Source organism: Strigops habroptila, chromosome 2 (assembly GCF_004027225.2).
Source record: "Strigops habroptila isolate Jane chromosome 2, bStrHab1.2.pri, whole genome shotgun sequence".
Lineage (NCBI taxonomy): Eukaryota > Metazoa > Chordata > Aves > Psittaciformes > Psittacidae > Strigops > Strigops habroptila.
The window spans coordinates 102887123-102908960 of NC_044278.2; the positions used below are offsets into that span (position 1 = coordinate 102887123).

The 21838-nt window shown below is 39.7% G+C and overlaps 1 protein-coding gene across 4 annotated transcripts in view; it reads right to left on the minus strand.

The window, feature by feature from the left end:
* Nucleotides 1-8906: 8906 nt before the first annotated feature.
* WASF3 (WASP family member 3) overlaps nucleotides 8907-21838 on the minus strand; it is a 68576-nt gene continuing 55644 nt past the window's right edge. For 3 of the 4 annotated variants that reach the window (XM_030477326.1, XM_030477327.1, XM_030477328.1), the window contains 4 exons: nucleotides 17333-17508; nucleotides 14195-14458; nucleotides 12203-12576; nucleotides 8907-11512 (listed from right to left, as the gene is read on the minus strand). In XM_030477326.1, coding sequence (XP_030333186.1) covers nucleotides 11355-11512; nucleotides 12203-12576; nucleotides 14195-14458; nucleotides 17333-17508 — 972 coding nt within the window. In that variant the 3' untranslated portion in view covers nucleotides 8907-11354. Of the gene's footprint in view, nucleotides 11513-12202; nucleotides 12577-14194; nucleotides 14459-15321; nucleotides 15489-17332; nucleotides 17509-21838 lie in introns of all 4 variants that reach the window. The other variant, XM_030477330.2, reaches the window with a different exon arrangement.

A 21838-nucleotide genomic window follows, 5' to 3' on the forward strand; every position in this document is an offset into this window, starting at 1 on the left:
CACACCAAATGCTGTAGCAATGCTCTGGCAGTGTGGTCTTTGCTGAGATGCTGGGTTTAATCTGGATCCACTCCCTGCTTGATATCATTACAGCATTATATTGAGAACAGTTTGGTCAATGTCAAATCTCTCTGCTCATGCGTGGGCTTTGAATTAAGGTAAGACCCACAGGTCCTGTAGCTGCCCACCAACTACCCCTTGGATTCTGGTTAGGCTGCAGGGATCCCCTTTCCTTTCTGTGCTTACACACCAGCTGCATTGCAAGCTTCTGGCCATAACCTCAAACACTAATAACATACTTCTCATTTTGAAAGAACCAAAAACCCACCTAGAAACTGCAGCTATATCGAATTTATTAAGAAAGGATAAAACGATTCTTTTTACGTTATTAGTACTATTGGTTTGTAATCTCTTGGTGCAGTTTAGGCATTACGGAGTTTCAGATCTAATATTCCACCCAGAGGATGATATAAAAGCCACTATTGATTTCCACTCCCTGTAAGCAGGCTTCATCTCTATGTAAATTAAAGATTCTATAATATATTTCACAATATAGATTAGTTGTCATTCAAGCGTTGATCTGTTCTCATACTAACAGGCTGACTTATTGGCAAGCTCCAGACAATAACACACCTAATGAAATCTGGTGAGGCCTTTGGACAGTGACACCTGCATTGACAGACACACCATCAAACACCCCAAGCAAAATTTGGGATGGATTTCTTGTGAGAGAAGGAGCGGTGTACGCAGCAATGCTGCATAAAGCATCGCTCACTGTCATTGTCCCAGGGGAAGGATATCCCCTTTCTTTTCATCGGAGGAGCACAGGGGAAGACGCCGACATCTTCCATCTACCAACTATTTACATCCCTCAAATACTGGGAGAAGTTCCAGGAGAGAGAAGGAGGGAAAGGGAAGGTGAATCAGCAGCAGGTTCCCCCTGAACATGAGGAAACCTGTGATGGTGACTGAGCACTGGCACAGGTATCCCAGGGAAGTGGTGGAGTCTCCATCCTTGCAGATACTCACAAACTGCCTGGACATGGTGCTGGGCACCCACCTCTAGGTGGCCCTGCTTGAGCAGGGGGGCTGAGCCAGTTGGCTTCCAGAGTTTCCCACCTCAACCCCTCTGTGACTCTGTGGATGAAAAGCTTAAACCATCTAACATTAACCCGCTGCGGTTCATGCCCCTCTCCCGACCTCCCCAGAGGCTTCACCTGTGCAAAGTCACATCACCTCACAACTAGGGCAGGCTCAGAGGACGTGTGAGGACACTTATATGCAGAAGCTCAGCAGAGGTGCAGCAGCTTCCTCAGCTGGCATACCTTGTCCATTCAGTGCTTTTAGCTTCATGGTGGGTTTATGTTTCACAGCATCTCTGCCTTGTTCCCACTTCATCAGGGATAAAGGGGTGCTGAGCATCCAGCAGTCACCACAGCTGCACATGCACTGAGGTTCTGCTGTATGCCTGCTTTTACTGCAGCACCACTCACTCACTGAGAGGAACAAACAACTAACAGATCTGCGAAGGTTCTTTGTCCTCCTGGAGCTATCACATCAGCACAGTGGAGCTCACATTAGATGATGTCTTAATAGCTGGGTTTCTCTTATTGCAGAATAAGATCTGTGCAGGGCAGCGCCTCCACAGAAAATGAGTTCCTCAGGGGGAAAGTAGTTGAAGAGATGTTGTTTGATGATGATGATCAGCAATTTTAAAGACACCAAGGTACATAGGAGTATTTGCTCTGTGGCTGCAGAGCAAAATAAAGGCACTGAGAGTTTGGGGAATAGCAAAGTGCATGAATCTCCATATCTTGAATTAATCTCTTGCCCAGGTTCTTATACACCTAAATCTTAATTAGAATAAATTCTTCTGATTGCCCTATTTGTCCACTGGAGGTCAGTGTCTTTCTACAGAAACACAGTCCCTCTTACCTGGTGCGTTTGCAGGGTCAGAACTCTTTACAGCAGCACCTCGTTTTCCTGTCAGCCTTGCACCAAGGCTCCGGGTACAAGCTGAAGACAGAACTGGAACAGGGTCCATTGCTGCCAAAGGAAGCTCTCTCCTCACATGTGCCTTCACAATCAAACCAAGGTTTTAATAAGGTGACACAGAAAATTGAAGGAACCTCAAATTCATTGTTTTCCCAGCTATTAAGCAGGCTCGAGCAGGGCAAAAGCCACCGGAGCCCTCCTGCAGCTCTCCTGCCACTGCTGCGGCACTGTAAGAGTCAAATGCCTAACCCTCCTCTCAGGTAAACTGCATCTAGTTGGGCAGGGAATAAATGTGTTCAAGCATCCTCACACTTCCTGCATCATCTGGCCTTGTATTTAATCAAACACTGCAGTGTAACTGCCAGCCGATGGAGCCGTACTATCTGGTTACTCCTACTTGGCTCGTTTGCCAGGATGAGCTCCAGGGAAGGCGCCTGTTTGTGCTGCTGCACAGGCTGCGTAGGAGATGTGCTGCACCACGCTGCTTTCAGGCGCTCCCTCATTAGCGATGCTCCTGCAGCAACAGCCAGCACTGTGCCAGGCGCTCAGCGCGTCAGACACGGGTGTTTGCCTCCCCCAGCCCCAGCTATACAAGATGTTGCAGGATGACAACAGTAGTGGACAGGAGTGACCGAGTGTGGTGGGGATGGCAAACAGCCATGAAGCAGAGCTGTGGGGCAATCACACATCGCTCAGTTCAAGCACTGCCCGTACCAGTATCTCAGTTTGGATCAGAAGCACTTTTGAAGCAGATCTGCTCATTCCCACCTGCCATGCTTTAGCTCCCATCACGGAGCAGAGAATGGATTTGATTCCTCCCAGACACAGCCAAGTGTGAGCCCTGCTCTCCCTGCAGCAGCAGGCGTTTAGCTCACGTGAAGCACAGGTCCTGAAACCTGGCAGTGCTGACCAGCACCCACTGCTCCCTGGGCTACAGACTCACTTCCTCTGAGGTCCACTTCTGAGTAACACGGACGTGGTCTGATCAACTAGTTAACATTGTGACTGTTTAGGATGTAGTAGAGGGCCTGTCACCCATAAATGTCAAGGCAATTCCAGTGGAAAGAAAGGAACACTGCCAGGGATGCTCCTTGCCTTCATCTCTCTGGTTTGGGTGTCAAATGGAAAACATCAGCTATTAAGTCTGATGAATCCCATGCCACACATCTCAAGACTCGGAACTTTCAAGTTCTATGTTATTTTATTTACCTTCTATGCTAATAAATTAATGGTATCTTCAGTTCCATCCTGCCAATACCATTGATGTTCTTGGAAGGAAACTTTGCTCCTTCCATCCCACTACCTCTCCATTTCATTCCACATATGCCTCCTGAACCAACAAATTTTTCCACATCTTTTCTACAGCACAAAGATCTCTGTTGGCATTTGAACAGAGGGGTGAGAATAAATGGTTGTTGCCCAAAACCCGGAGAGAAGCAATACGCTACAGCAGGCTGGTAATCACAGCAGTTGTGCAAAGCTCACACCTGGAAGGCTTAAAATAGAGCTGCAATTTGGAAGTATGCTTTACCCCCGTATTCCTTAAATAACCCACCACCCTGAATATTCATGTTTGGCTTTCTGAGCAGAAAACATTCCCAGCTCACCAGACGCCTTTAATAATTCCTGTATTCATGAATTTTAAGAGAGACCTATTTACTATTTAAATGTCAACTTAAGTCTATTTATCCTGATCAGGTATCGAGACCAGCACTGCCAGTGCTGCTTGTACTCTCATGTCTCATCTGATCAGCGAAGGAAATCAAAGCTGGAGCAGGCAGATAGCTGAATCGAAAAGAAAGGTCATTACATACTGCAGCTGGTAAGGTGAAGAGATAAAATAGGGAAGGTGATCTTCAGGAAGAAGATTTAAACTTAGCCTCACCATTCAGAGCGTGATTCTGTATGGAGATAAAATAAACCAAAGAGAAGTAACATCAATTATTCACCAAAACATCTCCCATTGCTTAGCACAGGAAAAACACTGGCCCTTCTCTTCTTCGCCATCTCTGTCTTAAAAATCTCTATTTTCCTGCCTCCCATTTAAGAGACAGAAGAACATCACAGATCTGTGGTGTTATTATCCCCACGTAAGTGAGGCATCCAGTACTTAAATGCTTTTTCTCTGGTAACACAGTACAAAAGAAGCAACATTACAGCGAGACAACCCCTGTGTCTCTTACCTCAAATAAATCCTAGTTGTTAGCAGCTGCCTCACAATTTGGTATGTTTTAACTAGGTTTGAAAATCCCTAAAGTGAAGGATTTATGATGTCTGTTGGCAAAGTAGGAAGTCAATCTATCACACCATATAAATAATTCATATACATTCTAGAAACACAGCAAGGAATATAGGTCAGGAGGGGTACCACAGGAGTGGGATGGAGCATCCTTCACTTCAATCATGTGGTAGGCCTGAGTTCTGCTTCCTAGACAGACTGCGCCAACTTAGGAAGCGAAGATGCTCTTACATAATTCAAAAAGCAAAGGGTGGTTTGACAGTCCCTGGGGGTTAAAGAGAACACAGAGGATGAACAAAATGTAGAGGATTAGTGGGTTTCAGATAATGATTTGTCTGATGGAAGCCAGTTGGGTACACGGCAGCCATCTTGCTCATCTTTCTTAAAGCATTGGTGAGATGTCACAATGGTGTTTTTCAGTAGTTACAGCAAATCAGTGACTGGTTACTGAGAAAAGCAACGAGCCAGCAGGATCCATAAAGTAAAGATCCATTTCAAACTTGGCTTTGAAATAACCAAGATCCAGGTGTATGTCAGTATCTCAATACACACATCGCAACGCAGGGCTGCACGCTACATACCTTAATGTTCTCTTGTCAAAGGCAGATTAAGTATTTTGATGAACCTACAGAAGATTTCTTCACAGCAATCCCAAAGTTCACTAATTGCTGTAAGCAAAACTTCTAACACTTTGTTAGAGCAAAAAGTGCCATAAACAGAAACCAAGTAGAAATAAGCTTATGGTGAAAATTTACAGACAGTCTAGAAAGTGTTACTTTGGTTGTGATTCTGAGACTATGAAATGCACACAAAGAAAACCCTTATTCCTCAAATACAGAAATACTATTTACCACATAATGGCAATCAGAAGCAGTTTAGCCAGCTGCGTGAAGACACCCTAAGCAAAAGAGTTTCAGGAAGTATGCTAAATTTGGAAGGAAACCTAACAGTACAGGAAAAGAAACCAATCCAGGTGGAGCTGAAAACACCACAAAACCAGATGTCACAAACATGTCTGAGTCGTTTAGAGTCACTCAAAGAATGACAAAGTTATTATTAGCAAGAGCAGTTTTAATACAATTTTATAGAGGTATGACTTAACAGAATTCAATGGCAAGGTTCACTCTATTACTTATTACATGGATGAAGCATACAAAAGAAAATTGAGGTAAAAATGGTTGATAGAGAGACCAAAGGCACAAAGGGTGAGGGAAACCCTCCTGTTGAGTCACAAGGTTCAGAACAGATCCCCTTGCTTTCTGAACCCCTGACAGAGATTAGGTGCAGCTGAATCTAGTCTTAGTCTCAGACGCGGTCAATGGTTTGTGTCTAATGGACAATAAAGGAAATCTGAGGTTGAATCAAGCTAAAATTATTTGTATAGAGACTGAAGGTGAAAAAGATAAGGGAGAGCCTCCCATTGAGTCATGAGGTTCAGACCGGATCCCCTTGCTCTTGAAATTCCTGACATATTCCAGGTGCAACTGAATCCAATTTGAAAAAGTGTCTTAAGAGAAGTCGAGGCCCCACATGGTTGGAATGCAGTAACTTCAGAAAGATTCAAATTTCATCACTAAGCTCAGCCTATGATAACCAATCCTGCTACTACCATCACCCTCCTCGGTGGAGGAGAAAGGCCCCACACCCAGAAGTGGCACCCTCTGTACCATCTGCTGTTGCCAGCACAGCCCCAGAACAAGAATCTGTTCAAGGGAAAGAAACGACATCCAACCAACCAACTGGTAAGTCCCACTGCAGCAGGGAATGGGCAACACGCACACTACCTACCAAAAAGTAGAAGGAGAAACTCAAGAGAGCAGGATGCAGAGGGACAGGCTGTGGGCGAAAATCTCCTGAAGGGACAACTGCCTTCAGGAGAGCAAAGGCATTTCTACAATGGCTGAGGACCATGTCCAGTTGTGATGGGTGACAAGCAGTGGGCGCAGGCCATTCAGCAAGTCAGAGAAAGGTAACTGATAAGGGACTAGAAACTTAAATTCGCTAGAGAAGTAAAACATTAACAGCAGGATTACTCAGAAACCTGAACAAGGAATTCATCAGCACTGGCAGACATCAAGAGAGCCTGATTTTCAAGAACAGAGAAAACAGAAGTTAGGTGAGCTCTGGATCCCCTCCAGTGCAGTTGGTAGGACTCCTGTTTTAGAGCTGGTGTCAAAGACAGATGGGACAGACTGCCCAGTATTAACTGGCATTAGTTTAAGTGTCAGGTTCCCAGCCCTCTCCTCCTTCCTTTGACCTACGCTGCATTGGCAACGCGATTACTGAACAGGGTAGATCATTTTCACGTGGTAGGACAGCGTGTGAGTGATTGAAAACGTGGAGTGACTCGGAAAGGCAACACATCTAAGACAAGCTGAGACATCTCAGACACAGTTGCCCTCAGCCCTAATCTCCAAAGCTCTGTGCATATGACTCCTCACCATGAGAAAATGCTGAAGTCCTCCCTGCTCTGGCTAATCAGATAAGAACTTCTCTATCTGCAGCAGTAAGAATTAAGCTCTGAAGAGACTACTATATTTAGCTAAGATTTCTTAGGGCCTACTCTTCTTCTTATGCAGCTAAAAAAACCAACCCCAGTCCTGCATACATATAGCAGTGCACACCTATGTCACCCACAGATGAGAACACATTTCTCCACAGAAACCTACAAATATTTAGCAGCACATGAAAAAACATTCTTTGTGCCTACCTAATAGCAGAGAAAGCAAAACATGAAGTTCCTTCTCCCTGTTTTGTACTTAAAGGACATTTTTTCAGTGTTCTCATTCTTTCTCTTCATGTCTTTAATGAAAGATGATAGCCAAATAGAAACCCCCAATCCTTCCAGAGTTCCCATGCTTCCTTTAAAGTCCAAGGGAATTGGGAAGGGTGTTCAATGACAAGCTCAAGTCACTCCTGACTATTCTGTGGCAGACACCAGGGGGCCTTAGGGATACTAGCAGGGATCACAACCTATTTTCATTCCCTGTGTATCACTGAGCACACTGACAACGCTTCAAGTACCTGAATACGGAGCTGCCTCAAGATGATGGAAATCCTCGGGGTGTGCACAAGTGTGTGTGTGTACACACTCATATTAGGAATGCATCAAAATCAGAATGAACAGTTCAGGCTGGCTGCCTCCACAGGAGAAGAACCTTTCCCCAAAGCAGACTATAGCAGGTTGGATTTCTGTTTATTTGGCTTTTCAGGAAGGAAAAAAGTGGAAAGTCACCTTAAAAAAAACCCATCACCGTCAAAGCCATCTCTGGATAAGCTGTTCGAATATTTATTTTACTCTGCTGCTAGGAAATAGCACCTCAGCTCAAGATTGAATTCATACAACTTCAGCTTCCAGCCACAAGATTCTAATGAGATTTTCATTATCATCAGGTTTATACCCAGTGCAGTTTTACAGTGAGCCCAGTGCAGTTTTACAGTGAGATTTTAAGCATGTTTAGATCCTCCACATTTGCTGTACCCTTAGGAATGTTGTTTCAAGTGGAAGGGAACACCTCTTCATTATTAAAACAATGCCCGGCACATGAGAGAGAACATAACTGCAAAATACATTACAAGAACCACTTTCCCAAGGAGCCATTTCCCTTCCTCCCAACTCCATCTGCATGTCACAAATGAGCCCAATTTTGAGCTCGTTCTGAACAGCCTCTCTCACGATAAAAGATTTTTTTTTCCTCCTTCATGCAGTCCCTCTTAGTGCAGAGGAAACTGAATTATCTAAAAACCCAACTGATGGCAGTTCAGCTACGTGGAAATATTTTTTAGCACACAAAAGACAACCATAAAAGCTGCAGAGAAATTACACTGAGTGATCGACAGTCCTAACTCCAACCCCAACTGATAAATGAGCAGTTATAAAGGCTTTACTAAGGCAGCCTTTGAATCAAAATTGTAAGCTCATATATTCAAGTTTCTATCTAGAATTGGTGTCTCTGCTCCAAATTATCTGCAGTAAGTTCAAACCAAAGATGGAAAATTTCAGCAAAGGGACTGGAATTTTCAGTTGAACAGAATAAAGATGAATTTATTTTCCCAGGAAACAACGAAGTCTAAGATGCAAAACCAAACTGTTTAACTTACAATTAGGCTACTATACTATACAATTGGTTTATGAAAGTTCTTCCCAGTATGACGAAAAGCCTCTCCTGTTCCATACCAGCTTTTAACCCGACTACAATGAAAAAGATTAAAGATATTTTTCTAGTAAGCAGATGTGGGTTTGCATTTTGCAATATTGTGCTTGGTGTCATTGACCTACAAAGACACTTATTAAAAAAGTGGGGAAGGGGACTTGCTAATGCAGCTCATACATTCTGCCCTACTCCTTCTGGAAGCAAAGCTGCTGTTTAATGCATTTCGCTGAAAAAGGATAAAAAAATAAAGCTATCTGTAGGGAAATTACACCTGTTTACACCAGCCAAGAACTTCAACTTGGAGCTTCAATCAAGGTTGCAAAAGAACAAAGTAGTATCCGTGTTAGGAGCAGCAGTACCTTAAAGGAGTGCGGGTTTGTAGACTCCAGATCAAGAAAACCATGTTCATGAGATCACGGATAGCATTTGGAAGCCTTACATTTTCATTTCTGCTATTTATTGATGAGGGATAAAGATTAATAGCAAAATCTTACTAATCTAAGGAAAGACAGACAGGCTCAAAAGTGAGATTTTATTCATCTTTGTTACTTATTCACAAGTCAAAGTATGATAAAACCTATAAAACCAGCCTAGAATAATGTTAGTTTACATCACTAAGTTCAATTCACATTTTATTAATAAAATACTGAAAGGAAAATGACAACATTGCAGGTTCAGAAAGACATGTTCGCTACCATGACTGAAAAACCTACACTATTTTTACTGGTCACAGATGGTTGCTTGTTTAATGCTTATTATTTAAAATTAACACAAGTTACAAAATTCAGACACACCCAACTTCTGTGCTCATAAAATATATCTTCTGTCATATCAAATTCCATTCGATTGGAAAGAATTATCTGCTGAGCTATTTCATTTCAGCCTGTATTAAAAGAACACCGTGAGTACTCTCCCCCCTACACAGCCATGTAGCACTGCAGTCCCAGGCGCACTTTGAGCCTCCCTGGCCAAAGAATTATGTCACAAGCCACTGTGCAAGCACACCATGAGAAGAACAAACCATCTCTCACACAATGATGAAAACCACCATCAGGATACAGCCTCAATTCTATTCTCTGTGCTGGACATACAGACCTCAGACTCCAGGACACAAAATAAAGCAGTTTTTGCTCTGTATTTTAAGGCAAAAACAAACCCACCTCCAGCTAAAAGGGAGATGAGTACCTTGAGCTGCCACCAATTACCAAGAGCTGTAGTTGCTCACCATTATGCAGAGATTGATCATACTTTCTGTGATAAGTTTTAACACCAACATTGCGGCAGCATGTTACCACCCTACCACAAAGACAGCCACCACTGATTGAAAAATCATATGCGGATTAAACAGCAATGCAGTAGCCAATAGTTTGCGTGCAAACATCGCGTTGGACTGTTACAATCTCAGAACTAAAACTGTTAATTGTGCAAACAGAGGTTAGATAATGATCTTCCATTTCTCTTTTTATTTTACATCCTTTTTGTTAACAACAGATGGGGCCTCACAGAAGAAAGGAGCTTTACCAAATGTTAGACCTGGAATGACACAGACTTCAGTTACAAAGATTAAAACTAATCTGGTAAGGAAAGAACTCTTCCCCTACTACGAATTTTTAAAAGCCTCATTAGGTAAAGCAGCAGCCTGACTCTCAGTCCAGAAGAGAGGAAAAACAAAACAACGTTTTAATACTGTACTGCAGAAAACAAGAAAAAGAATTCTTTTTAAAGAAAACAGAGACAGTCAAAGCAGACTGTATGGCAGCAACTGTTCCTAGGGAAGGAGAAAAGGGGGTATGTGTATATATATATGGCATAGTACCTAAACAGCCATTAAAACTGCTTTAACTGCCAATGTTTTATCAATGGGAGGTACTGGGAAAGAAATACATTCAAAAGAAATCGTTTTGAGTAAACATGCTACAAGAAACAGAAAATGATCTGTCATGACTATACATGTACAAATCATCTACAACAAAACTTATTTACAAACATTTATACCTACAGACATACAGACCAAGTTTAATACTTGTGAAGTGTATCTGATTGCTAGATCTGGACTGTTCCAATCTTTAGGAATAACAGAGTAACATTTCTATGCTGCAATAACCATATGGCTTCAATCACGTCTATCCTCAAGCCTTGAGCATCCTTTGCATCTTGTTGGTCTGTAGCATAAAATGGAAAACCTCTACAGGTATTTTAACTTCCATTTGTGACAGGGACATGCAGCTGCTACCTGAGGCCCCCCCAGCACTCTACCCAACAAGCAGCCAGCAACATAGAGCTGGCACTGTTACTAACTTAGCCAGCCTGCTCACAAAGTGTTGATTTTGGACCATGTGGATTCATTTCTTCAAAACATACATTTCATAATCTGCTACATTTTTCATGATAAAAAGAAACATTATATAAAATTCTGTATGCAAAAAAACCTAAGACCAGAATGATTAAAAATAGACTAAGGTGGGCATAATTACTAACTAAAAAAGCTAAAAGTCATATTTACAGAACTCAACGCTTAGTCATATAGATATAACTGCCCTCAAAGCCTAACAACCAGACCAGTTCACAAGTACCTAAAGTTGCTTACATAATTAAAAGAATAAGATGTAAAGTCAAAAAAATAGATTTTATCCCTTCAAGATCAGGAAATAAAATGAAATGCTGGTTCTGTAACAGTGCAACAACTGCAGCATATTTTGCACGCAGCACATCATTTGCTACATTTAGTGGCACTTAAGTATTATGCGGTAAATACTGAAAGTAAGACAAGTTTCTGATCTGCATAAGCATAATCACATCATTATTACCAGAGTTGCTAAGCTACAGCATTCTGAATAATACCAACTCAATTTTAGCACTTCGATCACTAGCCTTAATAGATGTCAACGTCCTGCTTTACATCTTGCTAAGAAAGCAATCACTGAAGCCAAGTATTTAATGGACTTGCCACGAAGCTTGGACCAGGTTCAATCTGACCAGTCGTTCTCATCAAACTCTGAATCATCATCAGAATCACTGTATTCCACAGCAATGCGTCTCGAAAGGATGGTTGCCACATCATTTCCAACAGGCTCTCGCTTTGCTTCTTGCTCACGTTGCTCCTGCACCTTTTTCAGCTGAATTCCTGTAGAGACAATTACTCTCAAAGTTTTCTCCACAAGAGATTTTAAGTTTCGTATTGTTATTGGTGAGGTTTTTGTATTCTAACAATATATTCAGGAAGAAGGGGGAAAAAGAGAAACCATTTAGTTAGAGAGCCTCCCTGAGCCAGGAAGAGAGACAAAAAGGCAGATTGGAATCCATTCTCAGAGACTGAATACTTATAGACTCCTAAAACTGCCAATACTATGTTAAAACTACATATTCAAGCCTGTACAGGTTCTTTTGATCTGAAGATGAAGTTTTAATAACTGTATTTGGAAATACCATTAGACCTACAGCTGCATATTGTAAGCAAAGTCAGGAACAGCTATTAGTCACTGGTTAAAAATCAGTGGGCTGAAGCCTGGTGTTGGATAACTGTTCTGCTGAAAAATCCATGTACATTTACTGGCTATTTTACATAATGAACACAAGTACTGTTTTCATTTGATTATGCCCACACAAACCCTAGAACATATTTGATAGAGCTGTACATCTTTAGGCATTAGGAAGAGATCCCAGGTCAGGGCTGGCAAATGTTAGTGTGTGGTACCCGAGGTTACCTAGTCTCTCGGTGACATTCTGCCCAGCTGGGAACAGAAGCCATGAATTTGGCTCACTATAATACAATACTTTCATTGAAATAAAGAACTAAAACTCAGTGTCCACTTACCCATCCGAATGGCAGCAAGAAGGTCGCTCCGTGCATCACTTATTGGTGGCTGTGTGGGTTCATGACGTTTTGCCTCCGTAGCTGGAGGAACATGCATTGGGGAGGAAGAGAGGGACGAACCTGCAGCAGGAGGGCCTGGAGGGGGAGGAGGTGGGCCAGGAGGAGGAGGAGCAGTGACAACAAGCCCACTAGAAGGAGGAGGATGAGTAGCTGCATATGTAGAGCCAGTCACCGGACCAGAATGGGAAGGTGGCACAGGAAGCTGAAGGGGACTAACAAATGCAGTTTGTGCCGAAGGAATCATAGGAGGAGGAGGAGGAGGAGGGGGAGGACCTGTAGGATTGTAATAATCCACCATCTGAGCTGGAAGCATCCTATATAAAACAGAACAAAAACACTTAATGAATTAAAAGTTGGGACTTACAGAATGATCACCCCTTAAACTGTTCTCATCCAACCACAGCTAAAACAAAAACCAAAAGGAATTTAAACTGGTGAGTTAAATGTGCAAGTTATTATAAACATATAAATTGACAAATCTTGCTAATATATTGAGATTTAAGGCAAATGAAGTTAAAAGCAATGTGCTTTCAGCACTCCGCAAGGTGAGATTTTTATATTAATACTCCTGCCTAATTAAGATAAAGCTGAATTTGTTACTAACATCTACTCTCGAAGAATGTTAAGTACAATGCCTATGATGAAGAAGGGACTGAGAAAACTGTGGACGTGTATCACTTCCATAGAAGACTAAGTGTTAGAACAAATATTAAAAGATAGTAAAAGACAGGCATGGAAGACAATGGAAAGTATGACTGGAAAGATTTACCCAAAGGTATATCATGCATCTCATGTGCTGCTTTAGCCAAGTCTATCAATTTAAATATTACAAATATTATAAATTGATACATTTGATTGATACTTCAAAAAGGAGGAACAGGGAAGAGCTGGTTTCTTTGCTAAAACAGCATTAAAGTAATTTTTAAGCAGAAAAAATGGGAATTAATGTAAGAGTTATGAAGTAGGTAAAGAACTACATATAGGAGACAGGAGCTGAAGGGAAGTTATTGATGAATTCAATGATACATGTCAATGTATGACAACTGTGATACACTGACAGTGGTCATGTACCTGGGGGACTAAGCACAAGTATTTCTGCTATAAACTGGAAATAACAGAAAAAATGCAGGTTGGAGCAGTCAATCATGGCATAACTGAGTCATCTTCAGCATGATACCATCATGAATCAAGCAAATGCTATCCCAGGATGCATCAAGTGAGGCTGAAAAACCTTGGCTTGCTTAGCCTTGCACCATAGGCAAGAATGGTTACAACTTTCTTGGGGTTACAACTTCTAAGTTTAAGCTGTTTAAGCACGAGAAGACACAGGCCCAGAGTGGTTCGAAAGCAGATATTTGCTTGCTATCAGAGAGCCAGCACTCTGGCACAAACCTTCCTTCAGAATGCATTCAGATGAAATAGCTACATAGGAGTTTGGTAAATTCCTATCTTGAATTATGGAGATGTCTGTGGCAGTAGGGAGCTTGATTCTGTGTCTGAGGAGATCCCTTCCAATTCTGCCACAAGCTCCTTTAAAAAGCTATTTCAGGGATGCAACACAGACTGACATGTTACATTCAGCAACACTTTTTCTGCACATTTTCTGAAGTTTAGAATATTACTGAAATTATCTGTAACTATTTTCCAGTTTAAAGGAACATTAACCACTTCTTAATTTTATATTAGGAATCCTTAATATTTTATAAGCATATTGATTTCACCACATTCAATACACAGTTCATTATTTCTGCTTTCACTATTCCTTCACTTAAATTCAGTTCTTACATAGAAATGATACCATTTTTTTCCTGTTCTCTTCAGAGAGGTAACTAATGTATGTTGCGTGTATGCATTATATATTATGATGGTCATGAAAAACATGCATCCCTCTAGCTTTGCCAAGAATCCACTGGAATAAATCAGGAGTTTTACCCATATTCTGCTGGTACCACAGGTACTGAGCTATGCTGGCCATCAGAAGGCTGGGGTGGAGGTGGAGGTGGTTGCTGAGGTCTGTTTAAAGTAGCATGTCGTACAGTGGTGGAAGGTGGTCTGTATTCATGCTCATGGCTTTGGGGTGCTGCCATGTACTGTGGACCATCTCCCGTTCCATATGAAGGCATTGCTATCTGCTGATGGAGGGAATGATTCGGAGTAGCAGGATAAGAATAATCTGTAACATCAGATGCATGGGACCTAAAATTGAAGTAAATGGATGCAGAAGAACAGATTATGTGAGTGTAATAGGGTATTATCTAAATAGCTCACAAGAAAAGCTAACAAGAATGCAATCAGAACTACTTTTCTTGCAACATGACTCCCTGGTTATCAAGCACCGTTCCCTTGTAAGTCTACTGAAAACACAAGAAGAAATGCAGCAAAAAAAATCATGTTCAGCTTAACATGACTTGAAAATAAATTAGTCTGACAAGTCAGTACAAGAGGACTGAAATTGAATGTCTGGACTATTTCAGCATACTGCTGCCTGCAGCATATCCTCTTATAATGCAGACTTTTAAAAAAAGCAATAAAAATTTAGAGCTTTCTCCAGATTTTAGACTTCTTTAGCAGCCATAAGGAAGCATGCTGGGTTTGTCAACGATTTTGACAGTCCATTGTTTAACATGCTAATACTTACCAGGCCTGCCTGAAGTTAACAATGGCAGCAGAAGAGGAAAGCAATACTGCAAGCACTCACAATTATGCAGAAGAATATATATTACCAAAGCAGAGAAAACCAACTTCAAAAGTTAGAAAATGCTTTTTATTTTGTTTGCACAATTAATTTTACTAGCAAGGCTTAGAGAAACTGGGAAATGTAAACATTAGTTGAGCAGAGAGTTCATAAAGATACAAAGTCTAGGATGCTCTGTCAAATAAGCCCAAGAGAGGGAGCAAAAGGATCTCTTCATCCCATTACTGCAAACAGTTGTTTTAGTAATGAGCAATCGTGCAGACTGGCTTTTAGTGAACACAGTAAACTGATGCGCTTATCTGTAAGACTGGAAGCAAGGTAAGCAACAAAAAGCCAGGGCTTTGAGTAAAACAAAATGACAAACCCTTTCGGCATTTTGTCCTCTTTCAAGCTTCCTGCCTGTTCCATTTTCTTTGCGTCACTCATGAACTCAATGCCCATTTTCCTTCTTTCCCATTCTTCTTTTCTTGTTCTTACTTTTCTCACATTAATTTGCTGGTTTCTGTTTGGGTTCAGCTTGTGTTTCTCTCTCTAAAGCACAATAAGTATAACAAATATATTGTAAATCGCCACAGTCTGGACACTTGGATGTTAATGTTTAATGCATAAGTCTTACAATTAGCAAATGAGAAGAAACATGAGCTTTTTTACTTTAGCACTAAAAAAAGAATCACAATATAGCCAAGCACACTTCTTCAGGACCTTCTTTATAAAACACTGCTCATGTAGTACTTGTCAGCATAAAAACATCTCCGAAAACAGTACTTACTTCTATATGTATGGGGCTTTAATAGCTTAATTCCTACAGCTAAGAGTACCCCAAGATAAAAAATAGAAAGCCTTCTCTCCACCTCACTACCACTCACAAAATCAACCCTTCATGAATGTAAAACAGAGATTTCAGGATTCAATCACTGACAGTTGATGCACTGAAATTTAATGTTCTCCATACATCATAAAATTTGAAAGGCTTATATAGGTACAAGATATCCATCACATTACAACATCTCTATCAGACAATGATGCATTCCTACAATTTCTGCTTAAAAAAAAAAATCCTACAGATTGCAAATATTATGGATATCTAAAACCTGTCAAATACAACTTGACTCTGCAGGGAGATTAAAAACAAATCATTTCAATATGCTCATTTAAGCTCAAGAATCCTGGAAGCAAGGTGTGAAGGCTAGAAAAAGACTTAACACGTGTGAGATGCAGAACTCAGTGAAAAAATCCCCATGTTGCACTTGACAGCTGAACATCAATGTCATCTTACCAGACCAACCTATGGAAAGCACTGCCAACCTGCAATGTTTCATTAAGACTAACAGGAGACAATGTTTTGCATTAGAAACTGTAAAAAAATTGGTGATTAAAGGATTTTAGACAGAGGGGCTGAAAATATCAGTGAAACAGCAGTAGCAATTTTCTTCTTTTTTTGTTTCGATTGCAAGATGTTTACTCTTCACAAAGACCAAACATTAACATATACAATGTTCTGAGCAGATTTTGTTGTTGTTAATTGATCTCCAGTAGACAGTGAACTAAAGGTTTCAGTCCACACTTCTGCAGTGGTAGCTGCTCCTTCAACCTAGGCCTTCAACAATTTGTACATTGAATTGCCATACACTTTTCCCAGGAGATTCTATTTATTCCTAACATTATTGCTAGCAATTATCAGACAGAGGAAATAAACTAGGCGGGAAAATCCTCTAGCGCAACCAGCTTAGTGAAAAACCTCAGACTTCCATGCACACCAAGAGAACGTAACTCCCACTGAGCTCAAAGGGAATCTCAGTCAACAAAGATGAATTCTGCTTGCTGCGTGTCTCTAAGCAGAGATTTCTGCTATTTCAAGCAATAATGTTGCATCTGGCTTCGTAGCTTGCTTTTTAGGCAAATATAACATCGATAGAGCTGAACTATTCCCCCATTAAAGCATTGTTAGAGGCAAAAATATGCTCAACTGAGTAGATCACAGAAAAATACTTAAGCTATCAGCAGCATAACATACAACATACTAGACACAAAGGAAGAGGTACTGACATTATCTAGTAGAAGCAGACTTAAATGCTTTTGTAACTACAAAAAAACCCCTAGAACTACTCAAGATCAAATATAAAGCATGCAGCAAACACTTCTTTCACTACAGTGCATAACATTATGATGATGAAATACTCATCCAAGCTGAGGAAGAAAAAATTCATTACAGAATTTGTTACTTATGCTTGAAAATAATTTCGAGAGGAACTTTTAGACATGCATTGTATGTTTTGTCTATTCTAACTATTCCCAACCTGTAAAAACACCTAATTCTACTCAGCATTTCTGAACATACAACTGTGGTATAACAAACAGCTTTGCGGTAAACAGACCTAGTATCTGGGGACAGTGATCCCTCGGAAGATGCTCCATGGTACACACTTTGAGACAACCTGTTGTCAGGTCTAAGCTCTTTGTCATATGCCATCATATTCCACTCCTGGCGTCTGTTCCTGGCTTTTCTAACCTTTTTCACCTCACGGGTGGTGCCATCTATACGTTTTTGCTCCTAATGTTCAAACAAAAGAAATAAAGCATGCAAAGAGAGAAAAAAGGAAAGGAAAAAAGCTGGTTAAAATGCAGTTAGAGTGCATGAAAATAAGACCAGATTTACAGATGAAGCCAAGTCTTCACAAAATTTCTCTGCACTGAAAATGAATATCTCCTTACACTGTGAACCTCATTAGTAGTAAGACTTCTGTTTTGCCCTTCTGTAGGATGCACATGCTAGTGTCATACCGACCTACTGTTTTTCCCAATACAGGAATGTGACTGATTTTAAAAGCCAGCAAGTTTAACTTCTTCTGACATCATATGCCATTGATTTAGACCGTCCTGAAGCACTTGTAATTTCCTTCTCCTGCAAATCAGTCTCATGAGAACATGTTAAATATGCCCAGGGTTATTTTGGATATTTGTTAGGGTTGCAATCACCCAAGGCCTTGGGGATGTGTGGAAAAATTAGAAACTTTCCTATTTCATATTCTATGTGAAACTATTTTTGTTAGTTATAAATTCCTCTCCCTTCTTACATCTAACTACTGAAATTCCTCCTACTTTTTCCTCATCATTGTCTCCCATTAGCTTGTATAAAATGAATGACACTAATCCTCTCTGCAATGTGTCAGTACCATTCAGGCCAGTGATATATTATAGCCTGATAGCTCTGTGACAAATCAGTCTGTTTTTTCATCTTTCTACATAATTTCAGGCTCAATGAATGTCAGTGTTTATCTATCAGTAAGATCTCCTAATAGTGGGACTCAATACTTTCACACCTCTGAAATGTTGTCCTCACCTACTTCTGACTACTCCATATGAAGAGAAAAACCATATTGGTGCTTCAGCAGAAAAATAAACAAGTCTGCTCAAAATAAATAGGGTATTTATGTGCTACTCTTTTTCTCAGTAATTATGAGGGTGTTGAATATTTTTTTTTAATCAGCTCTAGAGTCTGCATCTTAGAATACTAATTCATAAATAGGTTAATCATGTTTTATCTATTAAGAAGTCAGTATTAGGCTTTTGGCTGCTAGAAAAATAGTTTCTCAGCAAAGAATTATATATAATTGATATTTTGAGAACACAGTCATATTCAATTGTACTAGAGAAGAGTTTGGCAAAATGCTGATATGGAAGCATTTTATTGTGGGATCTCTACCTTCAAAGTAAGGATAATAGCTGGACGAAAAAGAAACAACACAGATGAACATAGGTATTTTACTCCAACTGTCAAACAGCACTGAGTAAATAATACTGAAATAATGTATGTGGCATCATACAACTCTGAAAAAAAAAAAACAACCCCAAAAAAACTATCAAACAGCTTGCTTGACCTTGTTTTGGGTCTCTTGCTTGTTCATGCCGTGTCCATCTGAGGGACCTGATGATCCACATCTGCTAATATTAGGACTGACAGAAAAGTCCTTTTGAAGTTCAGCAGCCAAATGTTCTGACAGCACTTGCTCATTCCTGGCCCCTGCAGTGAGCAGGTTTTTGATCTGATTCATGTTCAGTAAAGATCATCACCTCGGTTCTTAATTACTTCTGAGAAAATCTTTTTCCTCCCCCAACTTTTTAGAATTACACCCTTTTTTTATTCAGGTTATGCGAAGTTTGACCTTATCCTTTAATACCACTTCTTCATACCAAAATTTCCCAGTACAGGAGGAATTGGAGCAGAAGGGAGACAGATTCAGTCATGCTTCATTTTAAATACATCAAGTTTTGCTAATCACCATGGTTGAATATATGCTTGTTAAAGGCTTGACATCTGCCTTTTTGAATTGCTTGCTGAAAAATACAGTTAATTTGTGAGTTTTATCCTGTTTCATTTATTAAGATTTTGTTACTAACTCATGCTAGATTTGAGAGAAAAGTAGAAGTAAGCCTTTTGGTTAACTGCAAATAAACTTCAGTTTTCTCATAGAACAGTAACTCCAACCTTCAAGAGTCACAACTACATATTTCTTGCCAGTTCCTAGATTAAGTAAATACCCATCTTTTGACCAATGTATGATGCTGCTTGGAAGAAAATAATTTTGATACAATTCCTGTACAATCAGGAGTGCTTATATGACTGCTTATATATAATCATCTATTTAAAGGTTTGTTTTTAGAGAGATTAGCATGTTTTTCATGAAAAAGGTAAATATATAAGCATGCATAAACAAACAACATAAAATAACCACAAAGCTTAGTTTGTTTTTATTGGATCAGATTTCAGTTGGATAGGTTGTTCCAGACCAGCATCTGTAAGTGGGCTAATATAATAATAAATAGTCTGGAACCCTTTTAACTCAAAGCAGAACTAAACCCTACTGGTATTTATTTTATACTAAACATTTCATAATTATATCTCTAAAACATTTAATCCCTTCCAAAACAGTGGGGCAGGCCAATTACTAGCAGCTGACAAAACTAACTACATATATGTCTACTTGAGTAGTTTTAAGTTGTTCCAGTAATACTTTCATTACCTTGACAAACAACTGACAACTCTAGCTTTAGTACCTAGGGCAATGCCAACAGAGTTCTAGGGGAGCTGAAGCCTTTCAAATTAACTACAGTTAGAAACATTTCTTAGGAAGGTTAAGCAATACTAAGAAGAGTTTACTTCCTTTAACTGAGTGTAATAGAAGCTGTGTCAGACAAGCGGATGCTGCAGGTGAAGCCGGAAAGCAGATACATCATTCAGCTGCTGGCAGGAAGCGATTTCAGCAAATACAACAAACATATCAGAGCCTTCAAACAGGGTTAATTTAATGTGAAGTTTGATATTTGCATCAAGAGTTAGCAAATGATATTTCAAGCATCTTAATAAGGAATTAAAGGTAGTAACAGAAAGGAGCCTTAGCAAGTATTTGCAATACTTTCAAAAAACTGGAAGCATGAGCCCAGAGTATATTCCTGACTTCACAAATCCACAAGATCCTATGGATCCCAAAGTCATCAAGAAAGATTTTTGAAATACAAGCCCTCTAAATTTAAAAGATTTATACTTATTTAAATAAGCAATCATTCCTCAGAAAATATGGGGAACAATAAAACACCATGTAGAACAACTTTCCTTTGGTTAACAACTGGTCTACAACAGTCATTCGGTTCAGGATATTACGAGCATATGCAAAAGTAAAAACTAACTTCATTGAACTCTGAGGCACTGATCTACTGGGAGTTTGACACTAAAGACAAACCAACCAACCAACCAACCGAGACTACACCACAGATTTGAACTTAAATAAATAAAATTACAGTCTTCTTCAGACAAAACATTCACCTGAAAGAGCCAAAGGGGAGAAAGCCTGTGCTAGATTTCTTCAGTTAAACTGAATGCAGTAACAATAAGTACAATATTTGAAGGCAAGAAAGGAAGCTCACAAACCTTTCACTGCAACAGCTCAAGCATTTAAGGCAAATTACCAAAATAATATTGGAAAACTGATGCTCTGGTGCAAGTAGTACTCTTAAGCTTTACTGACCACCTGAAAAATTGATGCTAAAAACCATCTGTACTTGGTCAGCTGAGTAGGTTTGCATTTGGATGTTTAGTTTATAATTTGCTAAACAATAGACATCTATTTCATCTGCACAGCTTCTCAACAACTTTCATATGTTGTGCTTCTGTAGAGTACAGACTGCACAAGTGTTGCCTAAAATATAGTCTAAAAGAAAGTTTTTATATAAAAAAGTGGTTTTCTAAAATCTCTCTAATGGTATTAAAAAAACCCAACTCTCAGTACTTTTATTTCTTAAAGCTTTCATATTTTTTCTTTTTTAGTATTAAAACAGAATTTAAAAAAAAAAAAAAAGAAAAAAGAGCAAGCAGGTGATAGTTTCTTTTATCCCTCTGAAATGAAAAGATCTAAGTTTGAAGGGAAAAAGGTGGGAGGAAAAAACCCAAAGGGTGCAATTACCCTTATATATTTTTCATAAAGAAATACTGAATGAAATCTAAAAACCTCCAACTAAACTAGAGAATGAAAATTGCTTTATTTCCAGTCTTTCAATCAGCTCCGTGACTTATTGTACTGACAATATAGTGGGATCATAACCTTACTTATATATTTGAATTCAGTTATACGAAATAACCAAGTGACTATTTTCCAATACTGTGCTTTAGACAGTAACTTCTACTGAAAGTATTCACCCAGCTTTTTCAGCCATATTTAATACATCAATACTGAGATACTTGTCAAAACAAACATTTCTGACTCATACTCCTAACAGGATAACCTAATTTATTTCTTCCAGAGCTTTTATAATCATTAATTCACAAGATGTTTTAGTTAAAGCGAGTCTTCATGTTTTGTTTAACAATGTTGTAGTCAAAGTTTTGT